At 46.1% G+C, this 18143-nt stretch overlaps 1 protein-coding gene across 1 annotated transcript in view; it reads left to right on the top strand.

Moving 5' to 3' along the window:
• Nucleotides 1–18143, top strand: part of LOC147897604 (pleckstrin homology (PH) domain-containing protein) — a 185759-nt gene that overhangs the window by 23671 nt on the left and 143945 nt on the right. Inside the window, exon 10 of the mRNA XM_087380060.1 lies at nucleotides 4488–4577. Coding sequence (XP_087236186.1) covers nucleotides 4488–4577 — 90 coding nt within the window. The remainder of the gene's footprint in view (nucleotides 1–4487; nucleotides 4578–18143) is intronic.

Here is an 18143-nt window from a genome sequence, read left to right as displayed (position 1 = left end):
TCGAGCTCCTCTCGAAGCTATGTGATGTTGTGTTTGAGCCCCTGGATAAGGGTGCCCTGCTCGTGTATAATGCGGGCTTGCTCCTGGGTGTATCGGGCCTGCTCATGAGTGTAATGTGTCAGCTTTGCTTGACGGGCCCGGATGATGTGTATCTCAGTCAATAGGGAGTCCCAAGCATTTGGTGGGGGCCTAAGATGTCCTGGTCCAAGTGGGAACTGGATCTTGAGAGGGGTTGGAATGAAGGTGGGCTGCTGAGGTTGCACTGAGGATGGGGACAACATGATTTGGGCGGGGGAGTGGTATGTAGGAGTAGCGAGGCCGGATGAGGTGATGAAGGGTGGTTGACTCTGAGAGGTAGAGGTGATACGAGGGGGGGGAGGAGAGAGGTGGCGTAGATCATGAGGCAGATGATGGGGGTGAAATAGTGGTGGTAACCATAGGGGTCGAGGATGTGGTGAGCGGCATGGGCTTTGGGTGGGCCCCTTTCTTCTGGGCCGCGGTGCTGTCCACTGTCAAACGGCTCTGGTTGCTGTGTTTTTTGAAGTCCTCCAGACTGAGTTGCTTTTGTGTTTTTCCCTTGTCACCATTCCCCTTCCCCATCTCCATGCGTATGTAAAGTTGGACCGAAGGGTCTCCCGCCTCCTGTCCTCATCCCCCTGTTCCCTTCATTATGGGGGAGGCAGCAGCGGGCAAAGAAGGGATTGCAGGAGGTCAGAGCTGCAAGTGGGGGGCCAAAAAAAAAAAGGGCGGGGGCGGAGGAGAAACGAAGGGGTGGTGAGGTAGCAGCGCGGGTGGCAGGGGGGTAGCACAGGGTGGCGAGGGAGCAGCAAGGGTGGCGGAGGGGTAGCAGGGGCGTGGCGGAGGGGTAGCAAAGGGGTTGCGAGGGAGCAGCGAGGGTGGCGGAGGAGTAGCGGGGGGGCTGAGCGAGGGTGGCAGAGGGGTAGCGGGGGCTGAGCGGGGGGTAGCGGAGGGCTGAGCGAGGGGGTAGCAGATGGTAGCGGGGGCTGAGCGGGGGGGTAGCAGAGGGTAGCGGGGGCTGAGCGGGGGGGTTAGCGGGGGGGCTGAGCGAGGGGGAGGGTGAGCAGGGGCCTGAGATAAGATTAGATATCACATCAAAAAGTCTACAATGAGGGGCTGATTGGGACTTGTATAGTACCTCCACATTTCCCACCTAAAAGGCCTCCAAAGGGCCTCTAAAATAGCCCTTTCCCCCCCTTCATTACACGGATTTTGTTTCAGAACTTCAAATCTCAAAATAGCCCTTTTCCCCCCTTCATTACACTGGGATTTTGTTTCAGAACTTCAACTTCAAAGCTCCCAAGCTGCTCGTTCTTGATCAATATTCTTTTCTTATTCCTTACTATCTGTTTGTATATTCTTACTTTTCCTCCTTTCTGTGCTTTGTTTGTTGTTTTCCAGGATCTATTTGCATCCTTACAGCCCTCGTCTTACCAGTAATCACATGGCATTCCCACACTCCTCCCCTTGCTTATAGTGAAGCAATTTTGGGCGCATATCTGTTATTTATTTGCTCATCTCTTGACTTGTAAATGGCATTTGTCCATGTGCCGTTGCTTCCTTTATCTTTCGTAGATAATGGCCTTTTGGTACTTCATTCTTAACCTGGGATGTATGATAATTTGCTGTTTTTTCACAGCATTACTTGTCCCTATTATGTGGTCTACATGAGATCGAGTAAGAGGAGCACTTCGCTTTTAGATGTCTTGTGTGGTATGAGATCCGAGATTGTGTCACCACTATCTCTGTAGAGATTGTTTTGGATCCATATCCAGCCTAGTTGCTCAAGACACAAAGATGAGGAGATCAGGGGGCTAGCGAGACTCCACACGCAGAGGTTGATAACTGATTTTTAGCAGTTGCAGAGCATGGATCAACAAGCCCAAACGAGATGGGAAAGCCAAGACCTTAAGCGAGAAATAAAGAAAGAAAGCTTATTAGAAGTTGCGAAAGATTGAAGAGTATATGAGACTGAAAGAACCTGATATGATGAGCTGGAGAGGTGGATCCTCTAGATGGGCATCAACACCCATGATGAATACAAAAAGAGTCCTAATCATAACAATACCGATACATTTAAAAAATCCCTGGATTGATGGAGAAGATGGGGGCTGGCGACGGTGTGGGAGTATCTGCAAACTGGCAGGGACTTCAGGCCCAGGAGGGGAGGGGTCCGTGGTGTATGAGGTGCGGTGGCATAAAGCCTGTGATAGAGCAACGATGGCTATTGGTATGTGTGGTATGTTGTGGTCTTATAGCTTTGGCCCTGCGGCGAACAATTGCCATTGTCACTCTAATCTGCCATGCCCCTGATCTGGTAAGCATGGAGGCAAGTTCCCCTAGTCTGATCTGTGACTCAATCGCTGACGAGTCTGCCATGTCTCTCGCTTTAGTTATCAGATCTGCCGTCTCCCTGAGCCCTATTGGTGAGTGCTATCTGGCTTGAAGTACTTCATGATCATGCTGTGGGTAGGGTTTGGCTATACGCACTGATCTCGCCTATGTGTTCAAAGCAAATGCTCCCTATGTCAGACAACCTCATCTATGAAATTAGTCAGGCATATCTGATTAGGGTAGGACACGAAACTAGATAGGGGTCCGAAACTGTCCCTGAAGAGAGAGTGATAGCAACCTCTAATCTCATACTATACAGGGCATGTTAAAGCGAAATGCTTCTTTGACTTGATCTCCTGATGGTCACAGTCGCCAACATGTTGATGCACCGATGAGGATCGGGGATCTTCCCTCCATGTTTGCCAAACCAAGTGACAAGGGTGACAGTGGCACTTGTCCACTAGAGAGCTATAATGAGGGACCACAGCAAACCACACAGGTTGACCAACGTCAGTGTTGTATTATAGTTTTCATTCCACTGTCGGAGCCTTTCAGTTGAGACCCCTTTACAACATATAGAGGACTATCATAGTGATACCACATTGTAGACTATCTCCACGTATTTGTCTTGGGTGCAAATGCCCATTTAGTGGCTCCACCCATTCAGCTCATTTATCTGTTTTTCCAGTCTCATACTTTAATAAACTCTCTCTCTCTCTCTCTCTCTCTCACGTTTCTTTTCTTATTTTCTGCTTTGTTAACTCCTTTTTGCTATCTAATTTTTTCGTTGTTTGGGTTGGGATTTCAAAACTTAGGGAGCAGTGGGTTTATCCAAGAGGTTCCTGAATGTTTTGAAACCCAGACAGCAGTGTATGCTTGGGTACTGATGACAACATAAGCACAGCTTTGCTTACTAAATTAGTTTTATTGTTTATTTTTTCTCATTTACTCATAATTTTGTTCAAAGGTGTTTTCAAACTCCCTTCTTTCCTTTTGTTCTTCGCTTGGTTATAAAAGCTTTAATTTGTAGATTCGATATTTTCTAGTCTTATGAAGAGATATATATTTAGACTATTTTCTACTTTGTTTACTCCTTTTGCTATAGAAGTTTTTGTTGGTTGGGTTGGGATTTCAAAACTTACTAAGCAGTGGGTAAACCCAAGGGATCCCTGAATGTTTCGAAACCCAGATGGCAGGTTCTGCTTGGGTATTACTGTATGTTCTCAGCTTTGCTTACTAGGTTATTCTTATGTTTTATTTGTCTCATTTACTCATAATTTTGTTAAAGTCGCTTTCAAGACTCCCTTCTTTCCTTTGTTCTTTCACTTGTTTCATAAAATTTAATTTGTAAGATTGGATATATGCTAGTCTTATGAAGATATGCATGTATGTATGTTCACCTTGCGAAGTTTTCGTCCATGTTGCAGCCTGCTAAAATTCTTTCTATCTTTAGCCGTGTGTTGCCTTGTTAACTAGATTGTCTAAGCATTTTTTTGCTTAGACGCTCGTTTGGGAGAACTAGAACGAAATTTTATAGTCTTCACAAGCAGTTGTAGCTTGAATGAAGAGAACATGGACTACTTTTTGATTAGCCTTCTCCTCTAATGCTAGTCTTTGTCACGGCTGAGTTTGCCCTTCACCTCCGGAGTGCCAACAGAAGCTGAGTACGAAGACCTTTGTATAAATGGATGCTCAAAGATGTGTGGGTGTGTGGATTTGTATGTGTGAGAGCATCTGTTTGTTGGGCGCTGATGGCATTAGTGGGGATGTCATAGTAGCTAGTCCTTGCTACGCATGATGGAGTTCATGGTTTTCAACCTTATAAATAATTATCATGAGTTTGAAACTGCACTATCTGTTGTGTTTTTAGAGGATGGGTATATACTATTTTCGAAAAGCACTGAAGTACTCTTCTCCTTTTATTCTTTACAGTTGACTACCCAGTTTACCTTGTTTATTTGTTCTTACATCTGACAAAGGCTCCTATGAAATATTGGCTATGCACTTGCCAAGTTAAAGGACAGTAAATATGAACAACTTTCCTTGGCATTGGAACTCATGGTCTGAGTGTTCTATACATGTTTGCGGTGGTCATTCTTTTTTGTGCTAATCCAATTCTGATTTACGATACACAGGATGTTGGCACATAAGTATGTTGACAAAAATCGAAAGGATGAGAGTAACAAAAAGCAGCCATCAAGAGGCAGCTGGTGGTCATTCGTATGGTGAGCATTCTTGCAACATATTTCATTTCCTTAAGGCTAAAGGAAAAACTACTAAGTGTATAAATATACTAATAATTGTGTGTGTGTGTGTGTGTGTTGGCGGGGGGGGAGAAATTCCCTCATGGACATTTACAAAATTTAAGAATACTGAGGTTTTTTTTTTTTTTTTGGGGGGGGTGTAATTTACTATAATTGCAATAAGAAAAGTGATAAACCAAGGAGGAACTTTGTTAAAATAATCTGAGTGTACCCAATGCCCATAAGGGGATTCACAACATCCAAGATATGCCAACCAATCAAAAGACAGAGAAGGGGGGGAAGAGGGGGGGGGGTATGCCTAAGAAGGAATCTGTGTGTGTGTGTGTGTGTGTGTCTGCGTGCAGAAACGGCATAGTTGTTCACACTAGACTATGGCCTTCAATGATCCTAAGCCTCTCTTGAACTGTCTAAAATCAGAGAACAAGATTGGTGCATTAGTAAGCTCTGTAGCAGGTCTACTAGCTAGCTGACTAGGTTTTTCTACTATCTAACCCACTCTACATGCATACTCAGCAAATCCCAATCTTAGTTTTCTTCTGTACTACTTGAAAATAAGATTTTGGTTCAAAATTTTACAGTTCTAGCGATAATCCAATTGTTGGGCCATATTTGAGGCTATTTTGAATAGCCTGTGTGCATTGCACTCTTATTTTGTCCTCTTTAGTTGTCTTATCATTTCTTGCTGATAGCCTTGAATTGCAAGTGAAATGCAACAACTTTCCCTTTTCAAAATAGTCTATTCCATTACTATCTCTTTGAGGCATGACAGAGGCAACATGCCTTGATCATGCCATTCATATCAAGTGCATCAAGACTGTCATGTGGGTGTACTACTGCTTCCCCCCCCCCCTTCATTCTCTCCTACAGGTGTAGGTCTACACCTAGGTTTATATAAGTATCAGGGACTTAGACTCCTGCAAGAATTCTATTTTAAGGTTGTGAACTCTAGCGGGCTCCCACTACTCTTTGTTGCTCTAATATGACCTGCAAAGTGAGGTTCCAAAAGATGAATGGACCCTCTCGAGGGGCTCCTTATATAGGGCTGAATGCCCCTTTCAGCCAACTGGTAGGGCAGTCTGGCTAACCAGTCTGCCACCTACCTGGCCACCTACCTGGCACCAGTCTGCCACCTACCTGGCCACCTACCTAACACCACCTTCTGCCGACCACAGACTGGTCGTTGCTGATCAGTCTGTTGTTGTTTTGCATGCCTATATGGCCTACCCCTTGCCACCCTTTGCTGACCAATCTGTTGCTATTTTGTGTGCCTATAAGGCCTACCCCTTGCAACCCTTGTTGGTGGCTTCTATTACTGGCCCTACTGCCCACCTGGTAGCCCATTTACCTATTGCAGTATGAGGTTCTAGGTCTACAATGGACTTTCTTGCTTTCCGACCTTCTCCAGGCTCTCCCACTACTATACCCTTTGTACAAGCTTAGGTACCTTCTTTCTTGCTGTGCACTATTGTAGGCAACCATTGCTGCCCATATGGCAGCCATCTTACTGCCCACATGGCACCCTCAATCCAAAACACTACTAGTTTAGCTACCCACGCTATTATAGACTGTCAAGTGCATGATCTTTCTCATTTGGGGGCTTATAGGTCAGGTGTTATGCATATATATGCTGTGTTTTGTTACCAAGAGATATGAGCTTATTAAACAAGAAAATGCAAAAGAAACATGAGGTGCGCAAAGCTGTGAAGAAATAAACATGAACTGGCTATCTGTAATGACTGTCCATTTCCTTGTTCCGCTCCCCTCATATTTCTATGTAAGCAAGTTTCTTTGTCTCCTCTAGTTGCATGGAGGTGAGGTCAAACTGACCTTTTGCTCTGTGCATTGCATATGCATTCTGCCCTATGCCAACATATGCTTCCATGAGGACTTGCATAGATTCTTGAAGAGTTTAGACTGATGAAAAAACTGAAATCACATGAGAGTACATGTGATGACCCCAAGGTTATAGCATGAGCTGGCAATGAGGATGGGGTTAGGTCCAAGCAGTGGACCTTGTAAAAGAGGTCGATAATTATGCAAGGGGCAGAATGAACTGATTTTCTGTCAGTTCTTGTTGTTTGGGCTGATCCTGAGGGCTCCTTGCAAATGAGCCCTCAGCTCATACATTTAGAATCACCCGCCTTCTAGCCATCATGATCATACTCAGTTCGCACATGTGCGAATTCCTTCACCAACAGGCTTTTTCCTTTTAAGAAAAATTGTGAATCTCTATCCAGGCATGAATCTGAAATCCTTCAAATCCACAAGATCCATGTAGCAAAGTATCATCTAGGAAGCCCCAACTACTCTATCATAATATTTCTCAAAATCCAAGAGTAGAATAGCAAGGTACTGGCCACACTGTTTGTCCTAGTACGAAGCCTCCCAAAATGATATTCATCGATAGAGCATGATGCCTCGAATGATTATTGTGCAAATAATGCTTACTTAATAAAGAGTGGGACATGGAAAAAGGTGACACGCCAACCCACACCTATTTTGGTAGGTAGACGACCACATCTATCATCATCCAATTATGTCAAGAGGGAACAATACGATTGGATGGTTTATCTATGTCGAGGTTCAACTAGATTACATGAAATGTTACAAGTAGAAAGTAGTATGTGGAGTGTATAATATTTTAGACGGAACCTTAAGATAATGTGGACCTTTATGCAAGCATTGTAGGCTACTGGACTAGTGTGTATGAAATAACAACATTTGTCACTGGCATTGCAGTCTACTAGACTAGTGTGTGTGAAATACTGACATTCGTCGATAGAGTATGAATCATGATGCCTCAAATGATCATAGTGCAAATAGATGCTTGCGAAAGAATGGGACATGGAAAAACATGCACAAAGACAATCTTTGTGTCATGTATCAAACCATGAAGTAGAGGCTGTAAACGAAGGCTAATTGCCTCTGATCTTTACATGCAGTGCTCAAAAGAGTCATCGGCCTCCATTGAGTATCTAGTTCTGCCGCTTAAAATGAGATGGATGAGACACGCAATAAGTGAAGCAGGCATACCACCGGAGTCCCAAATGCTTTGCGGAGAAAAAGTGATATGATCACCGATATTCTTCCAGAAAGAAAAAGGGTCAAACCGCCTGAACCTTGGCACTCTCTCTTGTGAAGGGAAGTAAAGTAGTCCTAGATTCCAAGTTGGTGAAAGATCCTCATACACTGTTTCACCAACATAGGAATGGTCTGTCAAACCCTCAAACGGACACTCTCTCTGTCAGTCGTGTTTGGATGTCCCATAAGCACATCTGAAACTGCTGCTCCTCCCCGCTCCCTTGCTGCCCCCTCTCCCCCAGCCCCTCCCTCCCTCTCTCCCTTGCCCTCAGCCCCTCCTCCTCCCCCTCCCTCCCTCCTCCTCTTCTCCCTCTCAGCCTGCCCCCTACCCTCTCACCCCGCTCCCTCCCCTCTCCCTCTCAGCCCGCCCCCTCCCTGCCTTTCCTTCCGCTCCCTCTCCTCTCCCTCTCAGCCTGCGCCCTCCCTGCCTCTCAGCCCGCCCCCTCCCTGCCTCTCCTTCCGCTCCCTCTCCTCTCCCTCTCAGCCTGCGCCCTCCCCTTCAGCTGCTCCTCTCTACCCCCTCCCTACCTTGCCTTCTACCCCCCGCTCCCTTCCTCGCCTCCTACCCCCGCTCCCTCCTCTCCTTCTACCCTGCCCCCTCCCCGCTCCCTACCCCCGCCTTCTACCCCGCTCCCTTCCTCCCCTCTTCCCCGCCCTCTACCTCGCCCTCACCCCTCATTTCCCTCTACCCCGCCCCCTTCTCCTACGCCTCACCCCCCCCCCCCCTCTTCCCCGCTCCCTATCCCCCCCGCCTCTCCTTGCTCTCCTCTTCCCCCTTCGCTTCTACCCCGCTCCCTAATCCCTGACTCAGCCCTCTCCTCTCCTAAGCTCTCTCCTCTCCTCCGTGTCCCCCCTTCCTGTCTCCCCCTTCTTTCCTTCTCCCGCAGCAATTTTTGGAGCGGACGGAGCTTCAAAGGTGTTCGAATCGGCGTCCTCACCTCGATTGGTGATGGATATTCCGTCAGCCAATCCTACTCCACCTCCATCGGCCGCGAAAACCATTACTTTTTCTGAAGACAAGTTGCAGCAGCTAAAGAAGTACGTAGAGATTGAATGCTCTACAACGTTACTCGCACACATCTTCGGGTCTCACCCTTCCAGATCCCAAGCCAGAGACTGGATGCTTGCGGCTCTCCCCCCAGACCTAACTCCACGCCTTTTAGATGTTCGTCTTCTGGGACGAGGTTTTTTCCAGGTTGTTTTTGACACTCCGGAGGCTACAAGCACCGTGCTCAAAGCTGAATTTTTACAACCGGGACACAGGAAGATCTTCTTTGACGCCTTCGATATTGGTTTCGACCCAGTGGAGGCAGATAAGGAAATCGTTTCGCTCTTCATCAGATTTCTCGGGCTTTCCCAGGTTTACCATCGACTTCTTTCTGTTATTGGGGAGCATTTCGGCACGGTTGCTGAGATCCCACCCCTCCCTGGGTTGCCGTTGATTGCAGCAGAGGCAACCAAGGCTGATGGGGTACCTAGAGTTAGGGTCCTGCGTAAGGATCCCAACCTCACGATGGACCATGTTATGATCCAGCGCCCTGATGGTTCCTTTTTTTGCCAGAGAGTAGAGATTGCAGGCAGATAGGACCAGTGCAGGATTTGCAGGACCATTGGACACTTTGCCAGGGATTGACCGAGGAAGAAGAAAAAGCCCCAGAAGCCCTTTGGTACAGCCACCATCCCATGGCCTCAACAGGGGGGTGGTACATGTCCACCACCTGCTCCTGGGCCTCGACAGAGGGGTGGTACAGGTCCAGCACCTGCTCCTCAACCTCGACAGGGCGATCCTCCTCAGAGTGGTGGTACAGCTCGCCAGAGTGCTCCTCATCGACTGAGCGCTCCTTTGGTACCGCCACCTTCTACCTCCGGTGCCTCCCGACCTACAGGGGCACCTGTCGCATACCAGTGGGTTCTGGTTCGTGTGCAGATTCCACCTTCAGTTCACGAGGATACACTAGTGGACTCTATTTCACCTCGGGTTGTCCCTCTAGTCTCACCTCACACAGTCCGAGACACTTCAGCTTCGACCTCCTCTCCGGTTGCAGCTTCTCCCCTGGAATCAGTGGTGCCAGACACTCTCCTCGAGGCAGTAGAGGTCTCTGCGGCCGTGCAGACACAGGATCGTCTAGAGCAGTCCTCACTTCCTCCCTTGGATAGGGGGAAGGGGATGATTTACACTATTGATCCTCTTTCCTCAGAAGGGATTGTTCGCACTCCGGTGTCTGGCCTGATTCACAAGAACTCATTTTCAGCTCTGGCAGATGCTTCATATTTCCCAGAGGAGGAGTTTGTGCCGTCTACTTTTGGTGAGCTAGTGATTGGGTTTCCTGTTGAGAGGGCGTTAGATGGCAGGGTTCTTTCCCCTGTTGATTTTCTGCCACTTGGTTCCATTCCTCGCTCCTCGAGCAAGAGGTCTTCCCTTGCTGAGGAGTTTGTTTCCACCACTAGGTTGGGTAAGGTGTTCCACTCTATATCCTCCCGTCAATGAGGATTGTTAGTTGGAACATACAAGGCCTAGGTGGCGTTCCACATCGCCGCTGCAGACAGTTGATCCGGGATCAGCTTCATCCAGGTGTTACTGGGGGTTCCATTGATATCTTATTTATTCAAGAGCACAAAATGGATTCTAGAGATTGTGCCAAGTCAGCAAGTTTCTTTCTGGTCATACATTTTGGTCGCCTGCCTTGGGCACTAGGGGAGGCACTTCTATTTCAATTTCACAGTCGGTTCTCCCTTAGTTGTTGGACACACAGTCATTATCCCATCTAGGGCTCAGTGGATTATTCTCCTCATTGGAGGGCATAAGGTTGGTTTCCTTAATGTGTATGCCTCCAACATTAGAGGGAAACGTGTCATTATGTGGAAGGATTTGCTCTCCTGGGCCCCCATTGCGGATTCATGGGTGATTGGAGGTGACTTTAACATAGTTGAGTTACCGTGAGGCAAAAAAGGGGGTAGAGAAGGAGGACTTCACTCTTTGGAGAGAGCAGCTTGGGATGCCTTCCTTTTTCACTACTGTGGCAGAGATACTTGGATGGACGATGCCTTTCTTATTAAGCCACAGTCCCTCCTGTTCTCTTGGTCAAACATAAGGCAGCAGATGCCTATTCATGCACGCATTTACAGATTCTATGTAGATGACTGGGCACTAGACAAAGGTGGATCGGTATGCATTGCTGCTGGGGTTTCCACTTCAGACCACTTTCCTGTTCTGCTGGCTATCTCAGAGCTTCACTTGAGAGGCCGGTCTGCCAGCATCAGGATTCCAGATGCCTTGTACACAGAGGAGGATCTTACAAAGGCAGCCCTGTAGATATGGGTTTCTCATGTCCTAGGTGGGCAGCCATCTCCATCACATGTAGCTACTTCCCTTTCTGGTTTTAGCAACTTCTACCACTCAGTTGCTTGTACCAGGAGACGAGATATTCTCAGACTTGAGATTGGTATTCGCCAGTAGGTGGCAGCTTTGCAGAGGGAAGAGTTGAAACGGCCTTTAGATGCTTGGATTTAGGAGCGCCTTGCTGCAACAAGGACTTATTTGAAGATATTGCTTGATCAGAGAGCAGAGTATGCCTTTCATGCAGGGGAGTCCTTTTGGATTCAAATGGGTGGCAGAGTCAATAAACACTTTTTCTCTACTTTTGGCCCTAGACATAGTAGAGAGAGTGTATCCCAGCTTATCGACTCACATGGGGTTTTACAGACAGATCTAGATGACGTCATGCACATAGCTTCAGATTTTTATGCCGCCCTTCTTATTGTAGATCCTGACTCACAGGATAGAGAGGATGCTAGACAGGTTATTTGGCAGAGCATCCCTTTGTTGGTGAAACCGGATATGCATGTTTTGCTTGATGCACCTTTCACCAACACAGAGTTCAGGACTGCACTTTCAGCCCTTCACAAGGGCAAGTGCCCAGGTTCGGATGGCCTCACTCCTTCTTTTTTCATTGCATTTGGGATATGATTGGAGACTACATAACATCAGCCCTGCAGGGCATTTGGGACTCTGGTGAGATGCCTGGGTCGCTCACAGAGGGTCTCATCCACCTTATTCCAAAAGGAGGTTGTAGAAATTTAGTGTGCCAGTGGAGGCCTATCAAACTTTTAGGGACATGTTGCAAGATTTTGGCCAAGGCAATCAGCCTCCGATTGCAACCCCTTCTCCCAGATCTTATTCATGACACTCAAACGGGATTTGTGCATGGCAGAAGCATTTTTTATAACATTTTCTCTTTTTAGGAAGCTTCAAAGTGGGCCATACAGAGCGGCCAGAATCTAGCCATTCTACTCTTGGATTTTGAGAAAGCTTATGACAGAGTAGATTGGGATTTTTTGGAGGGTACCCTTCTACATTTTGGCTTTACTGATGCTTGGATCAGAGGTGTTTCCCCTTTGTACAGATCAGCCCACAGCCAGGTACTTATTGGTGGGGTAAGGGGTGAGAGATTTTAGATTTTCAGATCAGTCCGTCAGGGATGCCCCCTTGCTCCTTTTCTTTTTTGGTTCGTGGCTGAAGCTATGAGTATCTATGTTAGATCTCAAGCTGACATCTTTGGGCTGAGACTTCCCATCAGAAGGAAAGAGGAGCTACTTGACAGTGAGTTGGCAGATGACACAGCAGTTTACTTGGATGCCACACCATAGACACTCACTTCTTTCAGAACAGCATTGGATTTGTTTTGCTTGGCGGCGGAGACGCAGATAAATTGGCATAAATCCAATGGCATTTGGATCAGTGATGAGGACACTCCAGTTTGGGGGCTTGACATAGGATTCACTTGGGTCCAGAGGGGTGTGCCAGTCAGGTATTTGGGTTTCCATGTTGGCTTGGATATTTCTTCCACGCGGCAGTTTGCTCCCATGTTGGAGAGCATAAGGAGGAAGCTCCTTATTTGGAGCTCAGCCAAGCTGGATCTTGCCTCTAGAGTTGTGGTGGTCAACTAGGTCCTCTTGGCCATGGCTTGGTTTGTTTGTTCATGCTTGTGCCGTTCTAGGGACTGCATCACTCAGCTCAGGAGACCGATCATAAATTTTCTTTGGAGTGGGCTTGATGGCACAAAAAATGCGTTAGCCAGGGTGGCTTGGGAGACCCTCATCCCCCTAACACAAGAAGGGGGTCTCAATATTATTGATCTGGATTTACAGTGCAGAGCTTTACTCTGCAAGATGGTGGTGCGGGGACTTATGCCAGGGCAAGAGCTGTGGAAGGCATTTTTTATTAGCAGCATACAAACGTGCACACCTTCTTCAGGAGGAGACTGGATGGGCAGTATTAGGTGGATTTTCACCGCAGCACACCTCAAATCACGTTCGTCTCTCTCATGGTTGCCATATTGAAAGCATGGGTCAGTTTCAGGAGCACTCTTTGGAGGATCCCCCCTTCTTCTTGTGAAGAGATTGATAGGCAACCGATCATGTGGAATGACAATATATGGTTGATCATGGTAGACCACTTGGTGCCTCACTCTACATGCAGTGGTCCACGTGGGAGAGGGGACCCGCCTCATCATTGGGGTCATGGAAAGCTTTCCGCAGGCTTCCAGAGGAGACCAAATCTCAGTTGACAGGACATCTCAGAGGGATTACAAGGAGGATCTTGCAGATTGAGGCAGCCCTACCAGCGGATTGGATAGACATAGATGATATGCCACTCACTTGCTTCACTTGGGAAGGTGCTTTTACGAGAGGCGGTGTTCCTCTTCAGGTTTTGGCCTTTCGAGATGCACATGAGGATGCTTTGGTTTTTAGTGTACATGATGGTGGTAGATTGCTCAGGTCCATAGAGGACATCTTGCTTGAGTCTGCTTTTCAGCCTATCAAGGTTGTAGGTCTTTTGGTGCAGGAATCAGATTCAGAGTGGTTTCTCGACCCAGACCCCCGGCTTCTCTCCACCGGATTGTGGAGGCTTTGGCTCTACAGGGGAGTTCCCGTTAGGTATTTGCAGTGGGACCCTGGAGAGTGGGAGTGGATTGACGCAGGGCATCGAGAGAAGAGCATCCCCTTCTTTCGTTACACCGTTAGTAATGCCAAGAGATTCCAACTCAGTAGTAGAGGTTGGAGGCCTTCCAGAGTTCCTCATTGGGAGACATTTGATATCACTGCGGATTTGCAGAGGTGCTTCTGGAAGAGACTCTGGAAATCTCATAGGAATAGAAAGATCACTCTTTTCTTTTGGCTTTCTATCCATGGTGGGATTACAGTGAACCTTTGGAGATCCAGGTTCGAAGCCGATCCTACTTGCCCTCGTTGCCTCTCTGCTTTGGAGACTATTCAGCATTGCTTATGGGATTGCAGACAGGCGAGGATGATTTGGATGGGGGTAGCCAAGATTTTCAGTCACTTTGCCTACTCCCCATTCTTTATGACACGGGCTCAGTGGCTTGGCTTTCTCTTATAGGTTCTCAGGTATTCTATGAGAGACTTGACTCCTCTCGGGCCATTTCGATTCGACATCATCAAGTTGAGTCCTGTTCTTTGGATGTGATACCACACCTTCCTTTTGCAACTGTACATGCCTCTGTGGATACCTCTTGGGAGATTCTAGTGAGCATAGCAGCCTGGCATATCTGGAGAGCCAGATGCACAGAGGCATTGGAGGGAACTCAGGTTCATCCCTCGCATACATTGGCTAGTATCTGGACAAACACCATATATACCTTGATGGCCGCATGGACGAGTATGCAAGGAGACTCCCGTGCAGCCTCAGCTAGGAGGGCTTCTTTCTTCAAGGAATGGAAGGATTCTCCTTTCTTCTCTGAGACTCCTACAAGGTTGACGTGGCACTTTCAGCCTCAGCCTTGGTTGTTTTCCACCTCATTTTGAGGGGGTTTATTTGTCCTCATGATTTCATGATGTATTCCGCTTTGAGCTTGCTCTCGCGGGTTTTTTCTCTTACTCAATAGAAGTCTCTTTTTTGGGGGGGGGGGGGGGGGGAGCCATAAGCATGACAATATCTGAGTCTGACTGCAATACCCTATCAGAGGTAATCAACTATTCTTTGCCAAGTCTAGGACCAAGAGTAGAGAAAATAGTATTTATTGATTCTTCCCTCCATGAGAACTTAGAAAGACTCCCGTGCATGATATGATCTCAATGAGGTCTGCGTTTGAGGATCTAGATATCTAAAGGTATTTTCTGTTCCTCCTTGCCAGGCTGCCACTGTTTCTCCTGTTTCTCCTGCCTAAGGATATCCTGTCTCCTAGTCCTGGCAACTAAGTGATAATAACCACTGATATGAGACAAAGTGTGGTGTGATGAGTGACAAACGCTTTTTTTGTTGCCTCTTCTGCACGTTGTGGGTTACAGATTGAGCAGTCATTTATACTGCTGGTATTGTTCTGTGTATTTCAACATTTTCGCTGAATTATCCTCTCTCTAGTGGACTTCTCACCACCCACTCACGCTAGCAAAGATTCAAAGAGGGAAAGCAGTTCCTTTGCTAGATCTGGGAAGCAGCTCCAGGCTTCTTCCTCCTGCCAATGAGGATTGTATGTTGGAACATTCAGGGTCTTGGTGGTGTTCCCCATTGCTGCCAATGATAGTTGATACAAAATTAGTTGCATCTTGGGGTTGCAAGGGGGCCCCTCAGTATTCATTTATAGGATCTTAGGGATTGCAAGAGGTCAAGTAAGCTGCTTTCAGGTCATTATTTTTTGTCTGCATGCAACATGGGAGGGGATTTCTGTTTCACTTTCAGCCACCATTCTACCTCTTGTGGTTGCCCATGGTATCACTATTCTGTACAAGGCACAACGGATTATTTTGTTCATAGATGGATGTATGATCAGCGTACTACAACTCTATGCTCCCAATACGAAAGAGCACTTTTCTCAAAGGATCTGCTCTCTCGGGATTGCAGGTAACTTCAACATGGGGGAGTTGCCTACATATAAATGAGGGGAAAGGGAAGATGGCATTCACTCTATTAAGAGAGCTTCTTGGGATGCTTTCCTTTTAAAAAATTAGAGGCAAAGATTGTTGGTTTGATATGCTTTTCATGCCTTGCCACATTCTCTCTTATTTTCTTGGTCAAATAGCAGTTGTTTGACTTCTACCCATGCACGGATTGACTGATTTTATGTGGTTATTGAACTTCGGCTAGAGGTGGTACTATATGCATTGCTCCTGGGGTTATCTACTTCAAACCACTGTCTAGTTAGAACTTAGCATTTCTGTTTTTGAGCCTGCTCGTTCTGCCAGTATAAGGCACCCAGATGCCTTTTATGTAGAGGAGGGTCTTTCAATGGCCGTTATGCAGATTCGGAATTCCTACTTATAGGGTATGCTCTCGATGCCCAAAACAAGGGGTTTTATTATTAACAAGTCAACCCATATCCTAGACTAAAATTGCAACAAGAGCATATGGAATTTGGTTACCAATACATCAGACTTACCTCATAATCCCACAAATGTAGACTGAAAATAACGGGCTTTTCAAAACAGACTTTATGGTTCAGAGTTTGCAATTGTAGCAAACACAAATAAAAAACTAAATTACCACACATAAAGTCTACTCACTAGTCAGTCGGCTATACATTTTTAATATATAGTCCTTTGAAAACAATATTCAGAAGTGATTAGAGACATACTGTCTCGTACCAGTGGGAGTCAACACCTTTTCCAAATGAGCTGAAATATCAATAAAAGTGGAAGTTCAGCAAGAGGAGAAAATGCATAACTTTGCATGAGCTAAAAGTCCTCATGCATGGACAAACTAGGTCTCCATCAATTGGAAGAACCTGCTGAGCTGAGGGAGAGAGAGTTTGATTAGGAGTCTGAGAAGGAAAAGGGAACCCTTGATCCAAGGGAGTAGAGAGGGGATGGTACCATACTATCTCGTACCAGTGGGAGTCAACACCTTTTCCAAATGAGCTGAAATATCAATAAAAGTGGAAGTTCAGCAAGAGGAGAAATGCATAACTTTTCATGAGCTAAAAGGCCTCATGCACGGACAAACTAGGTCTCCATCAATTGGAAGAACCTGCTGAGATGAGGGAGGGAGAGGTTGATTAGGAGTCTGAGAAGGAAAAGGGGACCCTTAATCCAAGGGAGTAGGAACAACAAACCTACCATCTCTAACTACCATCCATCTTTGACGAGGAGTAGGGGACAAAGAAGGATCATGTTGGGTGGAGGTTAGTTTTTCTTTACTTCTTGGGTTTTTTTTTAAAAATTGCCCAATTCCTGGCAAAATGCATAAAGAGCTTGCAAATGCAATATTGATTTTTATGGCTAATTATCTCAATTTTCTGTCAAAAGAGGGAACGGTTTTTCTCTGAAGCATGATTCCTCAGATTTTCTAGGGTCAAAAAAACAATAACCCGAACCCGGGGGACTCCATTAGATGTGTTTGCCTTTGTTGCTACTGAAGAGGAAAAACTAGGAATCCGAAAGATGTCCGGAGCAGCCTGTGGAAAGCTTGAGCAATGCTTGAAAACTTGATGAATAGAGAAGTCATCCTACTATCCCAAATTATCAACCAACACGTAAGGTGCCAAAATTATCTTGTCTACCTAAGTATAATTCTCAAAGTACAATAAGAAAGCACACCACCTATAACACTAGCGACATGAGTATCGACATGGAATCATCCACTATACTGACCATTTAGCATGGCAAAGACACAAGTCTAGTTAGGCTTCCCAATTAAACTGTACAAAGCATCTAGTAGATTGCCGCATCTGCTGCGGTTCTATGATATACTTCTCCATCGTCACGATGACTATAAAATTAAATAATATCCCTAGCAAGTAGTGTAGGAAATAGAAATTCCGTAACACAACTTGTAGGCGCTTTGGTTTTGCACATTCTCTACATCTTGTGCTCTATATGGGAGCAAGGTCAAGAGGATTCTTGCAAAACATTGGAGTGTTGAAATGCTTAGCAAAATTTGGCATGTACGACCCTTCTATTCTAGCACAAATAGAGGTATTTGTTGCTCGTATAACCTTTCAAATTTGCTCCTCGCTGCTGCTTATGGGTTGTTACAAGTAGCAATAGGAAACCTTGTGAAGCACATCTCTGTTTTTGCATCTTTCCAAAGTGTAATTAGAAGTTTGTATTTAAAAAAAATAAAAGGGTGGACCAGAAAATCCATGCTGTTCTAATCTTACTTGTGAGTGAATTTGGCCAATTTATTGCCTTTGAAGTCATTGTCTAAAATCTTGTCATGGTCAGTTTCTTCTGAAGACTCGAATCTTATAAAAATGACTTGGTGATTGGAGTTAGTGTATTGCCCTATCAAGATTAGAAATGCTAATTTGGAAGAGACCAAAATGAAATACCTTTGGCTTCATAGGCAATTGCAGCGATATGAAGGGAATCTGATTAGCCTTTTCCTTCCGTGCCAGGATTTCTCATGGCTGAGTGATGAGGCTACCCTTCATCTCTAGAGTGTTGACAAAAACTTAGTACAGAGACCTTTGTGGGTGCGTGGATATGTTT

This window comes from Dipteris shenzhenensis, chromosome 10 (genome assembly GCF_047967505.1).
Source record: "Dipteris shenzhenensis isolate YYH24624 ecotype China chromosome 10, Dip_SZ_1.0, whole genome shotgun sequence".
Lineage (NCBI taxonomy): Eukaryota > Viridiplantae > Streptophyta > Polypodiopsida > Gleicheniales > Dipteridaceae > Dipteris > Dipteris shenzhenensis.
The sequence above is the reverse complement of the archived record's forward strand: the minus strand, read 5'-3'. Positions and strand labels throughout refer to the sequence as shown.